This window comes from Hemicordylus capensis, chromosome 3 (assembly GCF_027244095.1).
Source record: "Hemicordylus capensis ecotype Gifberg chromosome 3, rHemCap1.1.pri, whole genome shotgun sequence".
NCBI classification, from domain to species: domain Eukaryota; kingdom Metazoa; phylum Chordata; class Lepidosauria; order Squamata; family Cordylidae; genus Hemicordylus; species Hemicordylus capensis.
In genome coordinates, this window is record NC_069659.1 from 94159255 (window position 1) to 94181408 (window position 22154).

At 42.5% G+C, this 22154-nt stretch overlaps 1 protein-coding gene across 3 annotated transcripts in view; it reads right to left on the reverse strand.

The window, feature by feature from the left end:
* The window catches only part of DSCAM (DS cell adhesion molecule), a 579300-nt gene that overhangs the window by 485086 nt on the left and 72060 nt on the right, over positions 1–22154 (reverse strand). For all 3 annotated transcript variants that reach the window (XM_053310684.1, XM_053310683.1, XM_053310687.1), the window contains exon 2: positions 232–549. In XM_053310684.1, coding sequence (XP_053166659.1) covers positions 232–549 — 318 coding nt within the window. The remainder of the gene's footprint in view (positions 1–231; positions 550–22154) is intronic.

Here is a 22154-nt window from a genome sequence, read left to right on the forward strand (position 1 = left end):
TTTTCCCCCTGTACTATCTTAGTGTTGCCTCACCAAATTTGAAATCACCATCTGAACTACACAACCCACATTACTATTTGTCCGTCTTCGACTGCCCCAATAGTAGCTGCTTTGCCATTTCTCTATAGTCAGTCTAATGTAGAGCACAAGATCTCTAGATAGGGAGAAAGTCACAACGATGACACAACCTATTCTTGAATATTAACAAGAATTATATTTTATTGTACTCACCGGCCTTAATGTGAACATCCTGACTTCTGATTTTCCCTGAAGGATTTTCAGCTGTGCAATAGTAAGTGTTATCATGGATTAAGTTATTAAAGCTTGAAGGAGGGAAAGGGAAAATTTGGAGAGTGCCATTAGGGTGGACGTGGCGGATCCCTGGAACATCGTAGATCTCCTCGCCCGTTGCTAGGTACCATCTGAGCGTCACAGGAGGGATCCCTGCTGCAGGACAGGGCACCAGGGTCCCTGTGGTGCTAGCAAACACTACCTCTTGCAAAGATGCATTGACAAAATATAAGCTGGCATGTAGCTCTTCACTGGAAACTGCAAGAAAGAGAGAGAAATGGACACAATTAGTTTGGGGTGTGTGGATGAAACGCAGTTTGCTCATTAATGACAAGCCCATATCATTCATCGGGATTTTTTTTAGCAAATTATTATCATTTTCTATCATGAAGCATTATCTGCTGGACTGCGGCCTGCAACTAATTAAAGGTCATGAAAGAAACTGGATTCACATTTAAAGATGACAGCTTCCTTGCTCAGATGCCTTGGCTGTAGTCAAGAGAATTAACTGAGAAATCATTCATTTCAAAACACAGAGCAAGGATTGTGATAAGCAGTGAGAACAGTATTTATTTTGGGGATCAAACAAATAAAATTGCTTCCCATTGTTGCCATACACACATATCTGTGCATGCTTAAAATTATCAGATCCAATCTGACCTGACAGAAAAATTGTCGGGAGGTTCTGACATTACCCACTAAAACTGCTGGGTCAGAACTCCGATAAATCTTCGACACTCAGTTGAACCCTACCCCCATCCTTCCCCTGCCCTATCCCATCTCCTTGCTTACCTGGGAGCTGGATGGGTGCAGGAGACAGCAAGCATTATGTCCTCTTCACTCCCCTGAAGCACTGGAGCCAGTTACCTTGCTTTTATGTACCTTTTTATCCTTGTTTAAGCTCCTTGTAGGTCCCTAACCAGCACAGGAGATTGTGGGAAACATAGTTCCTTTAAGGGATGAAGCCATGGCTATGCTTCCCACACTCCCCTGCACTATGATTCCCATAATCTCCCATGCTGACTGGGGAGCTACAAAGAGCTTGATTTTTAAAAGGTACTTTTTAGCATAGAAGTCATGAAGCAAGCAAACAATAAAAGCAGCAAGTTGATTGGCTCCAGTGCTCCAGCGGGCTGTCTCCTGCAACCCTCCTGGTTTCCAGATAAGGGAAGGAGATGGAGGGTGGAGGGAACTCCAACAGAATTCTACAATGGCAGGAGGGAATTTTGTACATGTTCTGCAGTGTTCCTTCTAAGGAATGCGCATGGGCATGCACTCACACATTTTTTTAATGTTCACTCAGTTAATTTTAGATCCCACTATAGATCCCATTCAGGTTGAATCAGGAAGGCCCCACTCTGAATGCACATGCACACACACTGCCTTGATACCAGTTGCAGGGGAGCAACTGCAGGAGAGAGGACATCCACATACCTCTTGCCTGTAGGCTCCTCAGAGGCATCTGGTGGGCCACTGTGTGAAACAGGATGCTGGACTAGATAGGCCTTGTGCCTGATCCAGCAGGGCTGTTCAATTCATTCCAAACAGAGACGAAAAAAATTAAAGAGAACACTGGTTCTGACTGTTTGGAGCTTCCTCCTGTCATTCTGAAACTTATTCCAACAATGCCTAATAGAGGGCATATTGGATCTGACATGACACTATATAAGCAATAATTATGCTTCCATTCAAATACCAATAGCAATGATATTCTCTTTAACAAAACCTTTTCCTGCTGATGCTTGCAAATGAAACATTTTTAGTGCTTTTTTCATCTGTACTTTTTAATAGTCAACAATGTGATTATTAAATGTATTAAATGTAATTATTATCACCAGCGTGGTATAGTGGTTAGAGTGCTGGACGCGGACCGGGGAGACCCGATTTCAAATCCCCATTCAGCCATGATACTTGCTGGGTGACTCTGGGCCAGCCACTTCTCTCTCAGCCTAACCTACTTCACAGGGTTGTTGTGAGGAAAAACTTAAGCATGTAGTACTTACTCTGGGCTCCTTGGAGGAAGAGCGGGATATAAATGTAAAAAATAAAATAAATAAATTATGCTGGACAAATGAAACCAATCTTCCACAAAACTGATATTAATGTAACAGGAAGGTTCAGCACCATGGACAGGGGGTAACATCGGCCTTCTCCAGTATTGACTAGCAGCTTTTCCTCTTAGGTTCTCTCATAGAGAGAGAGAATGTTTCTGGGTGAAATACAAAGTGCTGGTTATTACCTATAAAACCCTTAATGGCTTGGGTCCAGGCTATTTGAGAGAGTGCCTCCTTTGTCATAATCCCTGCCACCTGTTACGATCTTCTGGAGAGGTCCAGTTACGGTTGCCATCGGCTCGTTTGGTGGCGACCCAGGACCGGACTTTCTCTGTGGCTGCCCCAGGCTTTGGAATAAGCTTCCTACTGAAATAAGAGCATTTCCTTCTCTGTTTGTTTTCAGGAAGAACCTCAAGACCCTCCTGTTCTCTTAGGCTTTTAATTAGAATTAATTTTAATAATTTAAAAAACTGGTTTTAATAATTTTATTATATTGTTTTTATTGCCATGTATTTTAATTTGTGACTTTTAAATATTTTAAATTTTGTACACTGCCTAGAGATATGCCTATCAGGTGGTATAAAAATATGACAAACAAACAAACAAACAAACAAACAAGGGAAAGTAGAAAGCAGGAAGAAAAGACACGTTTTTGATGTTTGTATTTGGAGGGATTGAATGGTGCCCCTTACCCCCAGTGGCCATCTATCCATGTTTCCAACTCCGCCTCGCCTTCTTCCTCAGAGAGCTATGATTCCCCATCCACCATCTCGACCTTACCTTTCCAGCAGCTAGTTTCTCATCACGCCATCCATATCCAATATGAGGATATGCCTCAATTCTTATGAGGTAAGGCTACAACACCTGGGGCTATTTAGTTTAGAAAAAAGACAACTGCGGGGAGACATGATAGAGGTCTATAAAATCATGCATTTTGTGGAGAAAGTAGATAGAGAGAAATTCTTCTCCCTCTCCCATAACACTAGAACCAGGGGTCATCCCATGAAATTGATTGCCAGAAAATTTAGGACCAACAAACAGAGGTACTTTTTCATACAACACATAATCAACTTGTGGAATTCTCTGCCACAAGATGTGGTGACAGCCAACAACCTGCATGGCTTTAAGAGTGTTTTGGATAACTTCATGGAGGAGATGTCTATCAACAGCTATTAGTCAGAGGATAGGCCACCTCCAGCCTCAAAGGCAGAATTCCTCTGAGTACTAGTTGCAGGGGAGTAACAGCAGGAGAGAGGGCATGCCCTCAACTCCTGCCTGCAGGCTTCCAGCAGCATCTGGTGAGCTGCTGTGTGGAACAGGATGCTGGACTAGATGGGCCTTGGGCCTGATCCAGCAGGGCTGTCCTTATGTTCTAATACCCAGGGCCCTCCACTACAGTTTGGTCCACACTGCAAGAATACTGAGATATAGAGGCATACCTTGTTACTCGCAGGACTTTTGTTCTTTGCCTACTACCATGAGTAACAAAACTGTGAGTAACAAGGCATTATGCCTATGGGAAATTGTGGGGTGGGGGTGGGGGGTCGGTTCCAGAATGGACAAAGGAGGTTTAAGAAAAATCACAAAAACACAGCAAAAATGTACAAATCATTGATATTATTTACTATACTGTGCTCTGCAGGGTCTACATGTCCACAGGAATGCCCCCCAAATCTGTGAAATGCCCCCCCACTGCAAAAATTTATGTGGGGGGACTTTTTTTAAAAAAGAAGTGAGCCACAAAATGGCTCCTCCTCACAAAATGTTGGCTGGACATGACTTCTGCAGTCACTTCCAGCCCTCTAGGAAATGCAGATACATGGGTTTTAACCCTTTCGTATCCACAAATAATGAAAATGGGTGTCAATCACACACCTGTGAATGCACGAAACTGTGGATATAGAGTCGCCATATTATGAGTTTCGCCTGTAGTACATCTTTCTTTGCGGAAAGATGATTCTCAAGGTAAACTTGTGAGAACTCATCCAAAGTGGTAACTGAGGCAGCAGTATGGAGAAACGCATGGCTCAGACTTTCACAGCTAATGGCTGCAAAAAGCAGTACATGCTAATTCAAAGTAACCCTGCAGGGTTGCATCAGCTGGTAGAGGAAGTTCACTTTGTTAGTCCAGGAAAACAGATGCGACTTGAATACACAAGAGGGAGAAGATCTGACTACAGCTAATACAGGAACATGTGCTGTGCTGAATATCAACAGCAGATCAGATATTAATAGCAAGTTTTCTGGCTAAAGATAAAGCCGTTTTGTCAGACAGATGAAACCAAGGACTAAGCAGGGTTGTGCACACAGACCCCCCTCAAATACATTCTGGAAACAGGTTAGCTTAAAATTAAATTAACTAGTTAACTGGATGCTGGCAACAAAATAATACCATTATTCTGGCTACATTTTCTTTCTGGCCTTTCTTGTGTGCTTTTAACAGCTGCTTCACACAGAGAAATTAAGAAGTTAGAGATAGGTGAAGCTTTCCTCATCATTTCTTAGTAGTTTTGCCTGTGAGACTTGTTAAATGCACAAGAACAGACCAGAGAAGAGATGGCAATCCTATCAGGTGGTTACACTCATAGTAGAAAAAGCTGAGATTTTTATTTTCTGGCCAGAGAGAAGTAAACAAAGAAGAAATCCAACAAATACTATTGCCAATACAGAGGGAGGAAATGTTCAACAAATTAAATAGGTGCATTTTTGTAGAATATCATCAGAATTTAATTAGGCAATGTACAATAACCAAATTTACACTTTTTAAAAAACAAACACCCCAGATTAGAGAAAAAAGTCCTCATATTACTTGGGCAAGCACCTATATATAAATAAGTACACACAAAATGCAAAGCAAAGTATAATCTATCTATCTGTATCAAATTTCCAAGGCTGTTAATTTTCCCGGTAGATTCATTTAATAATTAAATATAAAATAATGATCACTACCTATTCATAATTAATCAACATTGTAATTTAAAATTGCCTTTATCTCTTAAGTATTAGAAGCAAAATATCATACTCATACTCATACTCATACTCATATCATACTCATCGGAGAATAAAACGTGGCCTTGAATTATAACAACTTCTAAAAAGCAGACAAAAATATCTTACTGTTATGCCTTTGATGAATCCAAACTGCCATCAAATATTTATTTAGACATAAAGAGACAAGAATCAAAGGCAAGTTCAGGGTAAGCAGGGCAGAAAGGTGTTTGTTTTAATTAGGTATGAATAAAATTGAAGTGGGGAACATGAATGATTTAATTAATCTGCTCATTGCATTCCTTCCATTACTGAATAAGAACTTATACTGAGACAAGAGAACCATGCCACATGCATGTGTATTTCTCCATTATATGTTGCAAAAAGTTTATGTTCTGTTTAATGTTAAGAGATGGCACTATCTTCACTTCAAACAACATTCTTCAATCATTTTAATGGCTTTTACCTTGGCCCACTGAGATCCTGGCCAAGAGAGAATCACTGCCTCCACCTGGCTGACTCATCTGCAAATAGAAGATTTGCCCCAGAGAGCATGGCAGCCACTTTCAGGTGTCCTCCATCCACAAATGGGAACTTTCCCCCACCAACTCCTGCATTGTCACAGGGGACTCTTGGGGAAAGCTCCTATTTGTAGATTAGATGGCTGGGAGGAGGTGGCCCCACAGAGGGCATTTCATTGATAGCCTGCTCAGACCACCAGGCCCCCTGGATGCTACATATATAACTGGAATGATATATGGATCAGAATTAGGATAAGGATGGGAGGCACTACGGTTGATAATGGCAGACATTCTGTGCAGTGGAACACCCGTGTTAGAGACCCAGCAGGGCAGCTGCACACATGGCAATAATTTAAGGACTTTAACTTGCCCATGCAGCTTCACAGTCCTACTGCCATTGGAACAGCTTGTTTTAATTTTTATATAAACCACCTAGAGATATTTTATATCAGGCAGTATATAAAACAAGCAAAGTAGCACTGTGCAACTGTGCAACTGCTGTTTTACATCATTACGCAACTGCTCTGTTGGGCAATATTGTCAGCAACGCCTGTCACATGCAGAACAGCCCAGGCAGGTCCCTAGTGCCAGCATTCTGTTGCAGAGAATGCTGGACAAGATTTTTGATGCCTCTAGGAAAGGCAGCTAATAATGATTTTCTTGATTGTTCCCCGTGCCAGTTGTGGGGTGTGTGTGTGTGTGTGTGTGTGTGTGTGTGTGTGTGTGTCCCTTAATTAGCAATACAGTGATAATATAAACAGAAACCATGAAAATAAAATTTGCTGTTTCCTCTCAAGGAAACTGCAAGGCAAGCATTAGGGGCCTCATTGTGTTGATATCAGTGTGTCTATTTCTCCCTGGGTACCTCTGTGTAGCTCTCATTAATGTTAACAGTCATCACATGCATGCCAGGATGAGAAAATAGACCACATAATGAACATTAATAAGCACTCATTTTCAGGTGACATTCATTAATATGGAAAACTTTGAGGCTAAAATCTATCAATGTGATTATGAAATACAGTGGGCAGAACACATTTTAAAGGCACCAGACTCATTAAGAGCAGCCAAAGAGATAGAGGAATTTCCACCGGAGAATGGGGAAAATACTAGCAAATAAAATACTAAAGGCTAATAGCTTCTCAGATGTTTGGCTGAGCCAAATTCAAACAGAAGCAATTAAGATGATTCAATTGTCCCCATAAGAAACTCTTTTTAAACAATTTGAAATAGGGCTTCATTTGAGCCAGAGAACCTATTTTGAAAATTCTGGCATCTGTCTCTGAAACATTTGTAATCATGATAAAAGAGATAGCCTCAGATGCTGTGTAGTGTGCACTTGCAGCTTTCTTTTCACCACTAGGTAGCCATTACCAGCTCACTCCCCACATACATCTGAGATTGCACAAAAGGTCACCCAGGCAGCAAAGAGCACACTTCTACCCGGGAAGCATGAACCTTCACATATTCTCTGGTAAATCATTATTTTTAACCATCATGGAACAGAAATGGGTAATGCCACATCATGGATAAACCAATACATCTTACGTGGGATGTTACATTTGTTCATAAGAGAGTGTTATCTGGAACAGAAGAGGGCAGAATATCTCAGCGAGATAGCTCGGGGCTGGATAAAGTTGCTAATTCCCTCCATCCCGCCCCCCAGCCCTGAGAGAGTTGTTGTAAGAGGGATTCCTAGTCATGGTGTGTACAATTAAACCTATTCGACCAGAGGTGAAAGTGGGACCAAAAAGAGAACACAAACCAACCATGGGAAATGACGCCTCTCTTAAATCACCTTCAATTATCTTAAAAACAAAATCACAACTTGTGAGAAAAGTGCTCAGCTTTGACTGAAGATGCCTAGAATCAAATACTCGATTCACCATCTCAGCTCTCCCTCATCCTTCATGCTTCAACTGTAAAAATTAAAGTTGTCACAACCTACCAGGAAAAAAGTTATTAAAAATCACTGTATATCTTAGAAGTACCATTGAGGCAAAATGAGAGTCTCCCTTTTGCAGAACATCTCCCACTCACCCCACCCCCTGCAATGAAACCGAGTCTCCAATTTCAGCAACCAATCACAAAGCACATGAACAGGGGCAAAAAATTTCAGCATCTTTAAGATGGTTACTGAAATTTTAAAAAGAGTCATCCACAGTTATATGTAGTACAATCGTCCCACCCACCTCTCTTGGGAAATGAGAAGGGGAGGATTGCAATGCACATTTTGTTGAAGACGGCTTATTTTTAAATGGCTGCAAGAGCTACTTCAAAAGAGGAAATCCCAAGTACAATAGCCGTGTGATCCCTCCTCCTCTCCCCCCAAGTGTAAATGCTTTGTCAAGAAATGGGGAGGCACTGCAATTCCACAGGGAAAGATGACACACACACACCCCGGAGGTGCTGCTTTGGGAGGGGGATATTAATGCCTCCTCCAAAAGGCTACCTTTCACTATAACAATTAGCCCCATTAAAATTCTGCCCTATAGTATAGTAGTAGAATAATCATTACTATTAAATTATTATTATTATTATTATTATTATTATTATTATTTATTATACAGAATAATACATATATGCAAGGTATGGATAAACCAGAGGTTACTGTGTATATATATTACACACAATATGTTTTCTGCACTATTCAGCTAAAACTCAAATTATTTGTAATCAAAATCTCAGTCATCAGGATGTTAAAGCACTGAGCCATGGATTTAATGGGAGTGAAATGTTCTCATCTGAGGTTAGAGCTGGTCATAATAAATCAGCTCATTTATCTGCTGCAGTATTGAGCATAACCATAACATAGTTCAAAATTGGAACTAACATGTAACTATGAATGAGAGTTGCATAATTTTAAAGATAAAACACCATGGAACAGATGGTATAAGATATAAACGAGAAAAAAATTGCAGATCTCAAAGTAATTGCAAGTCTGCTATGATTACTTGAGCGCTGTTGGTACATGAGGACACCTGCGTCACTGCCTCAGTAAAATAAAGAGCATGCTAACCTTTTCTGCAGTTTGCTCTGATGTGTAACAAGTGTAGAACTGATGGATGGACAAAGGATTTGCTATGGCCAAATCTCTCCTGAGATTAGGTGACTTCCATTAAATCAATTGCTCAAGGATAACATCATGCATCTCATCTTGTACTTAAGCAACGTTTTTACAAGAAGTTACTGTGAATCTGCACATGCTCTCCATTCAGCATTCACACTTAAAACATGATTATTTAAGGAGTACAAGATACAACAGAATATGCTCTCATGTATCAAGACATTTCTTATTTGAGTCCTGAAATCTTAAGTTTACCAAAAAGAGTACATTCACCTTAGTTAAATGTAGGTACGTTATACCTATGAATGCAACATGAATAATCCCCACATTATTATGTTATTAGCTGTACAGCATGATCAAAAGTATGTTTAATCAAAAGGAAGTCCTAGTGAGTTCAGCTGAGTCAAGTCCTCCTTTTGCATATCCTAAGCATGATTTAAGCAAATACTTTTCTCTCCGATGGCAACCCTAAATATAAATGGACTACAAGTTCTTTTTTTCTCATCTCTCTTTATGGGATAGGCAGACGAAGCAGTGCAAGGAAGCTTCCTATGTATGCAGAATGACCATGCAAAACAGCACATATGTCAAAACATAAGGGTGGGAGAATGGCAACAGAGAAGGAAATTATAAATCCACACAAAGCATTACTAATGAAGAAATAATACACTGGAGCTCAAATCTATTTCAATATAAAATTGTTACCACTAGGATAGGAATTTGCTCTAATCAGACCTCAGGTACACACATAAATGGCTCAAAGGTGTTCTGCAAATAAAATGCATCTTCGTCATAGATACTCCTCAGTCACTCTGTATTAAAAATATTGATTGCTCCTGAAGTAGTTTGGGGTGGTTTTCCTTAGCAATATAAAATTAAACCCACTCTCCCTGGAAACCACTGCACTGGTTTAAATAGAATTATTACCAGCTAACGATGAATCAGAGACAAATATGAGTTGGAAAGAATGCTTACATCATAAGCTAGTTTCCAGGCATTACGGAATTGTTCACTGTCACTACATTTTCTAAGCCTTTATGCGTGTTTGGGGTGTATATTTTATGTAAGAACACAGCTCTGCAGCCTCAACATTTCTTGCTCACTTGTGCTGAAGGGAATATTTAGTTGTATCTTTTCATTCCCACTGATTAGTGCTAAAATGTGCCATAAATGTTATTTGTTTGCTTAATTACACTTGTATACCACCTAATAAAAATCTCTAGGCAGTTTACAAACCAAATAAACCAAAATATGATTGATTTTTCACCTATCTCCCTGCTTCTCCAGCCTCAAAGCACTGCAATCCTAAAAGAGTTTACTCAGAAGTCAAGGATTTAACTTGCTAGTAAGCATGTTTAGGAATGTAGCCTAATGTCAGATAGATATTAGTGGAAACCACCAGGAATATTTTAGAGCCTTCTTATAAACACTGGTGTTGAGACTCAAAAAGCCAGACTCAATGAGGACCCTTGATAAGACATTGGCAAAATGTTTTTCCTTCATCCTACAGCCCACAGATCTGACACTGGTTCCTATTGGCCACAAACAAAGGATCTATGTATGAGTTACTGCACTTGCTCACACCAGGGTGTATATAGGCCTGTGGACTAACTTGAGGAGTTCTGCTCAAAAATGAATCTGCAAGTGTGGACAATAAAGGGACTGCAGTTTGGACACAAGCAAATGCCAACATCAGGGTACCCCAGAGGAGCAACTGTCTCAGAGATAAGGCTTTTGAAACAAAGAAATAAAGTTGTTTACAAAACAGAGGCACAATGTAAACCATGGTATTTGGCAACCTTGAAGCTATCAAGTTTGTTTATTAATAAGGGAGTGAAGGCATCATTCCAGGGGTGAGTGAGATAAGGAAGAAGGGGTGGGGGGTGAGGGAGTGAAGGCTCTAATAACCTAGCAGCAAGTAGGCACTGGATGAGAGATTGGGGAAGGAAACAAGACGGATAAAAGAGGCAGAGTTAAGAGCAGTTTCATACTTGTCTGGATCTGCTGAATTGTGCACAAGGCCAAAAGGGAGTAATTCCACCAGGGAAGATTCAGGGTCCCTCTGCAAAGATGTTGCCAGGGTGAGGGCAAGGAAAGATGGCACAGTGCTGGCATCATACTAGATCCAATGTCTGTGGCACACCACATGTTCACACCTAGCTAAGGGGAGCATTGGGTTTCCCCTTGGCATTCCCCTTGCCCTTGGCAGTTAGGCAGAACAGTTAAACTCAGCAAGCCTATGTGGGGAATGGCTCAACCTCAAAGGCTCTAGGATTTTGCTTGGGAGTCTAAGGGCTCTCAGGCCATCAGCAGCGATGTAGTTGCAAATCCAGAAAGGGACGCGCTCTCCATGTCAGCCCCCATGGCCATGACTACCCCAACAGCCAGAGAAGATGAGAAGTACCCGTTGCTCCATCCCTGTGTGTCCCCCCTTCGCTACACCCCTGGCCGTCAGGCACAAGGAAGGTCCTGTGGCCAGGCCACTCAAGTGACCCAAGGAAGACTCTGGGTTCCAAGAACATCCGGCACAGCCCAGTGCAGCTCTCCCTACAGCAGGCCCACACAAGGGCAGTGATTTCAGCTTGTACAGCTGGATCTTGTGGTCCCATGTTCCAACTTAGGACTCTGCAGTCCAATGATTCAGCTCAGGAGGAAAGGTTGGAACACACGAGTAGGCACTCAGTTGGGCAGGGCCTTGGGCAGTAGAAGGCAGTATCTGCCACCAAGTGTCCACAACAGCACTTCGGCAGAACCCCAAGCCAGAGATCAAGCAGTTAAGGTGGAACCAGGGCCAGACTGGGGGGCACTGAGAGGGTAGTAGAATGTATGTGGGGAGGGTGTCAGGTTTTGAGCAGAATGGTTACTTAAGGGTGGGAGTATTCACTGCTGCCACCGGTAATATTCCCTGTTGCCCTGTGGGCCAGTCCGAGCCTGGGTGGAACGGAGGCTTTTGCAGGCTTTTGCTCTCTGCAAAGTTGGACAAAAGGGGAATTCTGGACTCTGGACTTGAAGAGGGTAAGGGTATGGTGATGGCGGCGGCTATTGAGAGGAAGCACAGAACAAAGGATGCTACTCTGCTGAATCTTGTACATAACAGATCCAAGAACTTTAAACTTGATTGCATTCTGAAAAACCACTATTTTTCAGGGGATTCTGTCAGGTTAACCTTTATTTTTTATTTTTTATTTTTTGCTACATCAGGAACTCTGGCTTCATAAAGAATGCACATAATTCAAGGGTGGGTGTGGTGTGCTGCATGCATCACCTTTTGCGAAGCAGCTTGTGCACTGGTTCAGTCATATGCATGACACAGCAGTTTGATCCAAAACAGAAGCCAGGTTTTCCCTCCTAACACCAAATTCTTCTCAACGCTCTGCTTCTTTTGCATCTACAGAAAGCCAGATCTTCTCAAAAGTAGGGAGGGGAGACTGGTAACATATGCTCACAGCAATCTAGAAGTTATCCGATTTACTTTTACTTTCAATAATTGTGCTGAACAAAGCTATTCCTACAAAATCAGATCAGAAGAAAGTCAGAGTTATTTTTAATAATAATAAACAGCAACAAATATTTGGAAAGGGTTTCTAACAACACATTCATTGGTCCCCACCTACATCTATCCCATTATCACATATCCCCATGCATATCATCAGTAAGAAAGATACTGAACTTGTGTTATGTCAACTTCTGCACCAAAATATAGAGTTACTGTTCTAAAGCTCTTGCAGAGAGCTGGCATTCTGTCAGCTTAATGTACCATACCTGTTTTCATGTATATTTATTGCACAAGAAAATTCTAGTTATTCAGCACTGTAGCAACTGTGTTATAAATACCCATCACAAAGGCTCTGTGCATAATAAGATAAAATACAATTCACCATGCAAGCCAATTTTATTTTTGCAAGTTTTACTCTATGAAATACAAACACAGCCAATAAAACATGCTATTGTAGATAGTAGAGTGAGGGGGAAAGCAAGTATGATGGGGCATCTGATGACATGTATTGATGCTACTGAAAAAGACCACCACCCACGGGTATACTATTCTGTATCTACAGAATTACTATCCACATCGTGCTTATTTAGCAGATGCCAAGTTATTAGTATTTTATGGCTAAACAATATAAAATTATAACATGTCAAAAATGAACAAAAACAAAATTGTACCTTTCCCAAATTGCTATTCATAATTAAACTAGACATTCAACTTTTCATTCCAACAAAACATTCCTCTAAAGCAATCTTGTAATCAAATCCTCTAATGAGCATAATTAAACACGTAATTGTTTTTGCGTACAAAAAAGGCCAGTTGGGGAAGAAAACTTTGCAAAACTGCACATTTTTACATTTCCATTCATTTTTGCAGGACAGAACACAGTATTAAATCAAAGGAAGTGTCTTCTCTTCCATTTTTTTTAAAGTCCTATGTTCCTAGGTCAAACCATAAAAGGAAGTGGAATGGGTAGCATTTTTGAAAGCATAATAAGCATCCTTACACTGTCTTTTCTTTTCAGTAACACAGGGAGCATGCACTTGCGGATAATGAATGGCAAATATCCTAGATGCAAGTCTCTAATCAGCTAGAAAGAGATCATTTATTTCTGATCCACATGCCTTCTTTAATTTTGCAGCAAATAATGGTTTGAATGAAAAGAAAAGGAGAAATGCAGGGCAGATGTGGGCTGCAAATTTATATGAAATCTTTTGTGATTACAGGATTGTGACAATTGAGTGGGGAGGTTGGATAAGAAATAGGTTACAATATATTCCTTTATAGCTTTTGTGGAGATCTAATGTTTATTTTATTGACATACATAGCAAAGACTGTCATGTTAAAAAAAAAAACAGCACTGCAGCAAAAGCAGACACAAAACATATAGAATATAGAAAACATATAGAATGTAAAATAAAGAGCTAGTATCAACTGATGCATCAGCTGTGGTGGCACAGCGGGGAAGCAGCTTGCCTAGGGAGCAAGAGGCTGTTAGTTCGAATCCCCACCAGTGTGCTTCCCAGACTGTGCCTAGTAAATATATATTTGCAGTCACCTGTATCAGGCAGCAGTGATATAGTAAGGTGCTGGAGGCAGATGATCATTTCAATGACAACGGCAAAAGGCATCATCTCATACTGCATGGGAGGAAGGCAATGGTAAACCACTCCTGTATTCTACCAAGAAAGCCACATGGCTCTGTGATCGCCAGGAGTCGACACCAACCTCACGCCACAATTTTTCCTTTTCCTTTATCAACTGATACACCCAGGTTTTCTAGTTTTACTTACAGAAAACCATCAATTTATACAAAGGGTAATCTTTTGGGAAGATTTAAAATTAACAATAGCCAGTTTTATGGTTTATTATGGTCTTCTATGTAGGGATGTGCAAAATGTTTCGAGCACGAAACATGTTGAGCTTGAAATAGGCCATTTCGAGTGATTTGAGCTCAAAACAAAATGACCCCATTTCAAGTCAAAATGCTTCAAGTGTTTCGAGTGTCATTTTGGAGGGCTGTTTTTCTGGGAGGAGCTGGTCTACGAGTTGGGGTAGCCAGCCAGGCCGAGACAAGAGTAACATAAGGCAGCCCCCAAGCAAGAGTCTTGTCCATAATCCCAAGTCACATTGCTCCCTTCTTCTTTCAAAGCTCCGATGAGCAAAAGAATGTTCCTAAAACAATTCTGATGGTAACACAGACATAATTTTAAATAAAGGGAATAAATGAAAACCCTGATCCCTGAGCATCATAGCAAAATCCATCAGCGGAGGCCTTAACTACCCATTAGGGGTGATGCATGGGTGCCTCCAAGTTGCAGGTCCTCCCCAACATCTCCCTATAATATGTAGTGGGGAAAGTGTGCACTGTGACATCAACGCATCTGTGTTTCCCCATTCCAACTCCAAGGCTTCATTTGCTGCTGCTCAAGAGTGATGCAATAATGTTATATCACAAGTTTTTTCAGTGACATAGGTTAATGGATCACTTGGGCCTGTGAACTTCAGTGAAATGGCAAGAGTATTCAAAAAGGAAAACTTATACATTAAAAGTTTTTTTAAAAAAACCCTCTTATTCTAGTTACTCTAGCTCCCACATTAAAATCATTTCATAGCACTTTTCATAAACTAAATGTCCACACCTACTTAATTTGGGAGGCGATGCTCTGTCTTTCCTTTGCCTTCCTCTGAGGTCTCAGAGTACGCCAGGGTGGGGGTTTATGTCACCCAATTCCTCCTCCAGCCAGTTCAGTCCTTCCGTTGAGTCTCTTACTGGAGGACCTCAACTATCTTCCCTCTCTCCGCCGGAACTGACATCATTATTTACCTGGCCTCCCTAAATAGCCGCGAACATCCTGAGCACAGCCTCCCCGCCTCCAGAAGTCCCGCCCCTGCAGGCACTTCTGGTCCTGTCGGCCTTGCTCCCAGGTGCCACATCACACCATCCAGGCCCATCCCAGAGCCACAAGGTGGCCTGACACCCTCAAAACGTGCAGCGCCACATGCCTGGGTGTTGAGGCCCTCCATGGCTGCAACTCTCTTGGCTCTGGGCCCATTGGACCCTGCCACCACCACCAATGGCCCCAAGGGAGTGCCAAAAAAGGAAGGGGCTCCTACCGCTGCAGGAGCCAGTCCAGGATGGGTGAGTCCATGGCGCTGTGCACAGCGGAACCCTGACACTAAAATAGTCTATATTTAACAAGAAGATCATTAAGTATCTACCTTTAGCCCTCCTTTTGATAGGCTTAATACTAATATGAACAAAGCTGTCTTAGTTATAAGAACACTGAATCCCTGGTTTAACAGCCACATTAAGTAACAGTTAAATATAAATAAATGCAGCCTATCTGGTAAAATAATTTAATCTTTTTACTTCTAGAAAGCACTAATTAAATACCTGTGTCATATAATCAGCAGTCATGTAGATTTTGAAGCTTGATTTAAGATATAAATAATGATGAGATAAGAGAGATCTTTTTGAATGAAATCAAAGCAAGCAGCAATCATTATGTGCAATCATTATCACAATTTAATGACATTTTGTGGCAGAACAGGGCTATAAGCTAGTATGACGATATCTCATTTCCTCTTATTATCATTTGCTTTAGGTTTATGATAACTTTCTAGAAAAATGTTGCTTCTACTTCTAGCAGGTGCAGGATGGTGGTGCAATGGGATAATCCACAACAATGAATTCTAAGAGCACAGTTCTGGTACCTATCTATTTATAGTTTACCTTTCCACTAAATAAGAGCACAACCAAACCTTTCACTGTGTTAGATATAACATAAGACTTTGCATTGTGCTATGTGAGATGGTGGCAAGCAGTATCATCATGGTGACTGAAGACTGGGTGCTACATAATGCAAGGTGCTGAGGGGGTCAAATTGTGGCTCCCAGCAGTGAAGCTCTGGCACCATCAGCAATCTGGGCTTTAAGGGCGCCATCTTGGTTGCAATACCATCCAGTCACCCAGTCCTAACATACCAGGTTCTATAAAGCCCAGGTCTCAAAGCCAGTTCCTCAGTTTGAGTGACTTGTCCCTTTCATGAAGGCCTCCACTCCTGCTACATTCACCTGACTGGTGGCTCAGACTGTGACACACACACACACACACACCCCACACACCTAACTTTTACCTTGCACTTTTACCTCCAGTCCTCTACTGATGCCTTTGAAAGCATCCCTTCACCTGATCCTGGCTACACACTTGCCTCCAGCCAGTGTGGCATTTGCTTCAGGTTTATAATAACTTTAATCCATCATAAACCAGCCATCTCACATCATAAATTCATCATCGTAATTATGACGCCAATAATTCTAATCTTCATTTGCCTATCCGGAACTTCACCTTCTGACTAAATTCAACTCCACACTGGCCTCTGAACCTCAGACTTTGTCTGCCTTCTCTGGAACTCAACCTGTCTTGTTCTGGCCTACATCCCATCTACAGTCACCTGAACCACAGCTGGATTAGCAATGAACCCAACTGTGAGGTGTCACAGGGCCCCTGAAAAGGAGAAGAGGGCCTCCACATGGCTGCTGCTGAAAAAGGGTGCTGCTCAGAGGTGCTGCAATTATCACATAATTGCTCAAAATGAGAGTCAGAATCTCTGGCTCTATTAAGACATAGCATCAAACCATGGCTAGACAAAGCTTGGTTAATCCGTGAAGCCGAGAATTAGGCCACAGACAACTGAGTAGCTGCAGTTTCACAACCTCCAGCTTCTGGGCAGAGTAACCCTTCCCACTTCCTAGTCCACCCAGGTTGCATCCCAGCATGCTCCATTCCGCTTACGTCGCCAGACTGTGGGCAAGGTGTCAGCAAGCTAGTGAAGTAGCAACGTTTGGCTACAATGTAGTAACAACAAATATTTATATACTGCTTTTCAACAAAAGTTTCCAAAGTGGAAACTTTGCATAGAGAAATAATAAAAAAGAAGATGCCGCCCGCCCCGGTCCCCAAAGGGTTCAGAATCTAAAAAGAAACATAAGACAGACACCAGCAACAGTCACTGGAAGTACTGTGCTGGGGGTGGATAGGGCCAGTTACTCTCCCCCTGCTAAATAAAGAGAATCACCACGGTAAAAGGTGCCTCTTTACCCAGTTAGCAGGGGAAATGCTCCCCCAGGAGCCTTCTTAGCATCAGTTGCCCACCCTTGGCAGGGAAAAGACATTGTTGTGAGCCATCCCAAGCAGTAGTGCACTGGAGGGGCGAGGTATAAATATTTTAAATAAATAAATAAATAACTTTCCCCTGCCACCCCTTGTAGCAGTGACTTCCTTACATTCCTAAGCTCCTAATTGTTAAGCTACACGGTCATGCATATGCACAATGATACCAGAGGATGGCAAGGAGCTCTTCCAAATGGCAAAGGGGTCTTAGGGGAGAAACACAGAAGACTCACTGAGAACTGGAAGGAGGGGTGGGTGAGAGAAGGGATGGTTCAGGTAGAGTCTATGCTGTGACATAGCTGCACAGCTGCTACCACATTCTAAGGCAGATCTCATGCACAGTAATTGTGGTAGGTGGTTCAGGGACCTGTTACCTGCCTGGTAAGGCAGCATGGTGGCAAAGTCAGGTGAGCGCTACCTTCAGCCAGGAGAATTAATGTGGATTATACAGACCCTAATTTAAAGAGCAGGAGGGCCTTGACAGGATTGGTGCAGGCTCCCTGGATTTGAAAGGGCATCATCAAGACTCCCTTCAGCAGGGATGGTGGTGGAAACCCATACCAACCTTTGGAAAGGAGCCTACAACCAGCAAGTGGAATCTCCCTAGGGGGAATCCACTTTCAGCATTGTTGCACATAGGTTCCAATCGGGATGGATTGAGAGACTCAAGTTTACAGAAAAATGGTATGTCATGAGGATTCCTGCATATCCCTTGTGGCTGCCTTTCCACAGTTGGAGAGAAAAAGACTTTGGTCCCCCTCCCCCCCAAAGATAGGATTGGGCCCTTCTCTTCCCACCTATACTGGTAAGGTAGACTTGACCTGAAGATCTTGCCCCAGCCTATTGGGGACTCCTTTTTGCACACACAACCATTCAGTGTTGGAATAACAAGTGGGGAAGAAGGGTTGCTCTGTCCCCAGAAGGGGAAAGGATTAAGGGAATGGAGCATGTGCTAAATTACCTTTTCAGGGTGACTGGGTTGCATAGGTGAAGAACAGCTGGCCTGAGAATCTTGAGAATGACACCAGAAGATTGCACACCAATTCAAAAGTGGGGTTAACTTATTTAGGGGAAAGTTTACTTGACAGCAACAGATTCTACAGCAACATTCTGGGTGACCTCAAAAAAACGGGGACAGGCTATATCTTGAGAAAGATATGGCAAAGATTGCCATTTACGATGGGTAGCAAACAAAGCAGTAATTTTTTACCTGTGCATGTGCACTTGAAACATACATCTCACAATCAACCATGGTAGATACCTGCAGTGACCAGTCTCCTCTCCCTCTAAAGAGTTAACAGGAAGTGAATGCTTTTCTTGACTGACAGGCTGGTGAACTCCAGGGCTCACCCAATCCGTCCAACAGGTGAGTGAGACTAGAGAGCTGTGGCTGGGGTTTCTGGGAACAAAAAAGGAAGTCTGGGCAGTGAGTGCAGACTAGCATGAGGTCAGATGCCTCATGGCAGAGCTGCAGGATAATTTCTCAGGTTGAGGGATCTGCAGGAGGCTTGATTCTCATCAGGAGTTTGGTGAGTCAAGGAAAGGGGAAGCCAGGACTTTGTTGGCTTTGGGAACCCAGCATAGGGAGCAATTTGTTTAGTCAGACTGTGCATCAGAAATTTATTTTGCTTCCATGTGTGTGCTTTGCATTTCCTAAATATCTGTTATTTGCAACTAAGTAACTAAATTTTAAAGTTCACCGCCCCAGAATCATTGGGGTGTTTTTGAACTATTCTTGTAACCTATTAAGTATTTTCAAGTGTTTCTAAAATGCTGAGAAAGCCTCAGACGGAAACAGTCTGTAGAATTTGAATACAAGTTTTCTTTTTCTGTTCTTCACTTTTTACAAGCCTCAGAGGGTTGGCTGTTATCCCAGCAGGAGGTGAGAGGGGACTTCTCTGGTGAAAAAATGCATCTCAAGGAGAGCTTGGCCAAATTAATAATTAGCTCCACATGCAGGCAGACGCATGGGAGAGAAAGGGGTGGTGTCTCCCCACCCTTAATTCTCACCTGGGAAGTGGAGGGAGATGGGGATTTTTAATTACTCCAATTCCCATTAGGGACAGCCTGGTTTTACAGGATAGATTTGGTGGCAGCAAGATTTACCCTACCTTTTTCTTTCTGGGTTTTGGAAAGTTAAAGATCCTTAAGCCAGCCAGTCTGCTTCTCAAGCAGAGTAAAGAGATGACTCAGAGCTAGTGTCTTCCCTTGTGCTACAGAGCTGACACAGACTGGTCAGTGCATTAAGCATTAACTGGCCAAGTCAGAAAAAGAGAAAAATTTCCATACCTACAATCCACTACATGGTGAACAGTGGTGGGATTAGAACAGCCATCAGAGGGCCCCAGAGACCAATCTTTTATTCTCGGAGTGAGAGGACAGAGGATTTTTTTTTTTTAAGGAAGGATACTTTTTTTTTTAATTTTAAGGAAGCATAATTTTCTTTGGCTGTGAACAAAAAAGATTGCAAGCACACGTTTACTTTAATTTCTAGTTGTCGGGTTCGACGGATAGCTAGGTTAGTACAAGGAGTAGAGGCCCACTGCATGTTTTTGCGGTCTGGCCAGGAAACTCTGTACACCAGCCCTGTGGATACAGCAGCCAAGATGTCCCAAGTAGGGGAAAGGGGGTAAGTTGCCCTGGCAAATAACAACTCAGGACAGAGGTCAGCGCCAGATGCCCGTGCAGAGGCAACCACCCAGATTCTGGAATTCTTGGAACTCCAACTGGAACTCTGAAGGATGAAGTTGGAATTCCAAAGGGCTGAGAAGGATGAGGAGGGGAGGCAGGGGAGGGGGAAGGGGAATGGAGTTCACCCATGAGACTGAAATGGCCTGGATTCATAAAGGGCAACCAGAATCAGCCACCTCTGCTACCTCAGCCTCCTCTATTACCTCAACCACTCCAGCAGGGGAACTCAAATTGCCAGAGTTCAAGATAGGTGAGGATCCAGACAATTTTATCTCCAATTTTTAAGGACCTATCAAGGCTATAGCATTAAAGAGGAGTTATATATGAGGTACTTGAAACTTCGCATGAATGGTTCCCTTCTGGCAGTGTCAGCAGAAATGTCAGTCAATGACAAGGAGGGTTATAATTTGTTTAAGGATATGGTTAAGTCCAGGCTAGGACCTACCCAGAAAGTGTCGGGCATAACTTCAGGGGTCTGAGGAAGAAAGTTGCAGAGTCTTATCAGACCTATACCCACAAGTTTAAAAGGGCACTGAACTCATGGTTGGAACAGGCGGGGGTGCAGACAGTTGGGGAAATCATGAGGCTGTTCCAGCTTGAGCAGTTTCTTTCTCAGCTGCTGGATCACCTCTATGAGCAAGTCTTTGTTCAGGGACCCAAGACCATTGAGGAAGCTGGAGAGCTGGCACAGAAAATGGCTGACTCTAAAACTAGAGGGACAGCAGAGGCTGTCAACAGGACTGACCCAAGTTTTTCCCAAGGTGGGAGGAGCCAAGGAGTCCTACCAAAGTGAGCCCAGGGGACACAAGTCACATCACACCTACACCATAAGGGAGCCGACAAACTGGACAGGCAAACCTCAAGTGCTTTAAGTGTGGGGAAGATGGATACTTCAAGAGGCACTGCCCCAAGGCCAAAGCCCTAATGGACCTAGCCCTAATGAAACCCAAGTTATAGTGGCAGCATAATTCAGATGATACGATGATGCCCAGGAACATCTGGTTTCAGCAGCGAAACTCACTACAAACTGAGGGTTCAAATTCGGGTTTGGAGATGAAAATGGAGCTGTGGTTGGGCATCTTAACAGCAGTTTCATGCATTAAGATGATCAGAAATCCCAACCTCGGGCACTTTGTCTTCCATTTGGCATTATATCCAAACAGGGCTTCTGTTTCTTAGCTGAGAAAATGCTCTCATCTCCCCTGGAGGTTTCCCAGATCGTGAACTTTTCTGCGGGAAGAAGTGGCTTAAGTTAGGATGAATTCAGAAGTAAACAGATAAAGTGTGTTTAAGTGGAAATAAGCATGAATAAGCATAAATTGAACTAAAGGTGAGGCTGTTCACATTTATGCTTTTTATCATAGGTGGTTCCGATTCCTTATGGTTTTCAAATGTAAGATTGTTCATATGGCATGCTCCCCAACTTCTTGCCCATTTCTGGCCAATAGGGTTGCAGAGGAGGCAGGGGCACAGGTGGCCAGGAGAATAGAGGCTGTCACTGCCACTGCTGCCAGCAGCAGCAAAGATCACCAAATAGAGTTGCTGTGAGAAGGGAAGCTGAAGAGAACCAAGCAGAATGGTGGCTAGCCAGAGAGAATGCAGGGTACCACTGGTGGCAAAGATCATGGAGCAGGGTTTGTGCAGGAGCCTGAGGAATGCTGAGCACAGTTGCAGGCAGCCAGGGAAAATATAGGATAGCACTTCCTAGAGATCATGGGGAAAGCCAGATATATACTTTGAGGGCTTTTTGGCCTTGGTATTTTTGAAATCAATTTACTGCCATTCCTACGCAAGAACGCCATCTTGACAGCAGTCCATTAAAATGAAGTCCTTGCATGATGATGGCAGTAAATTTAAATTTTAAAATACAGAGGTG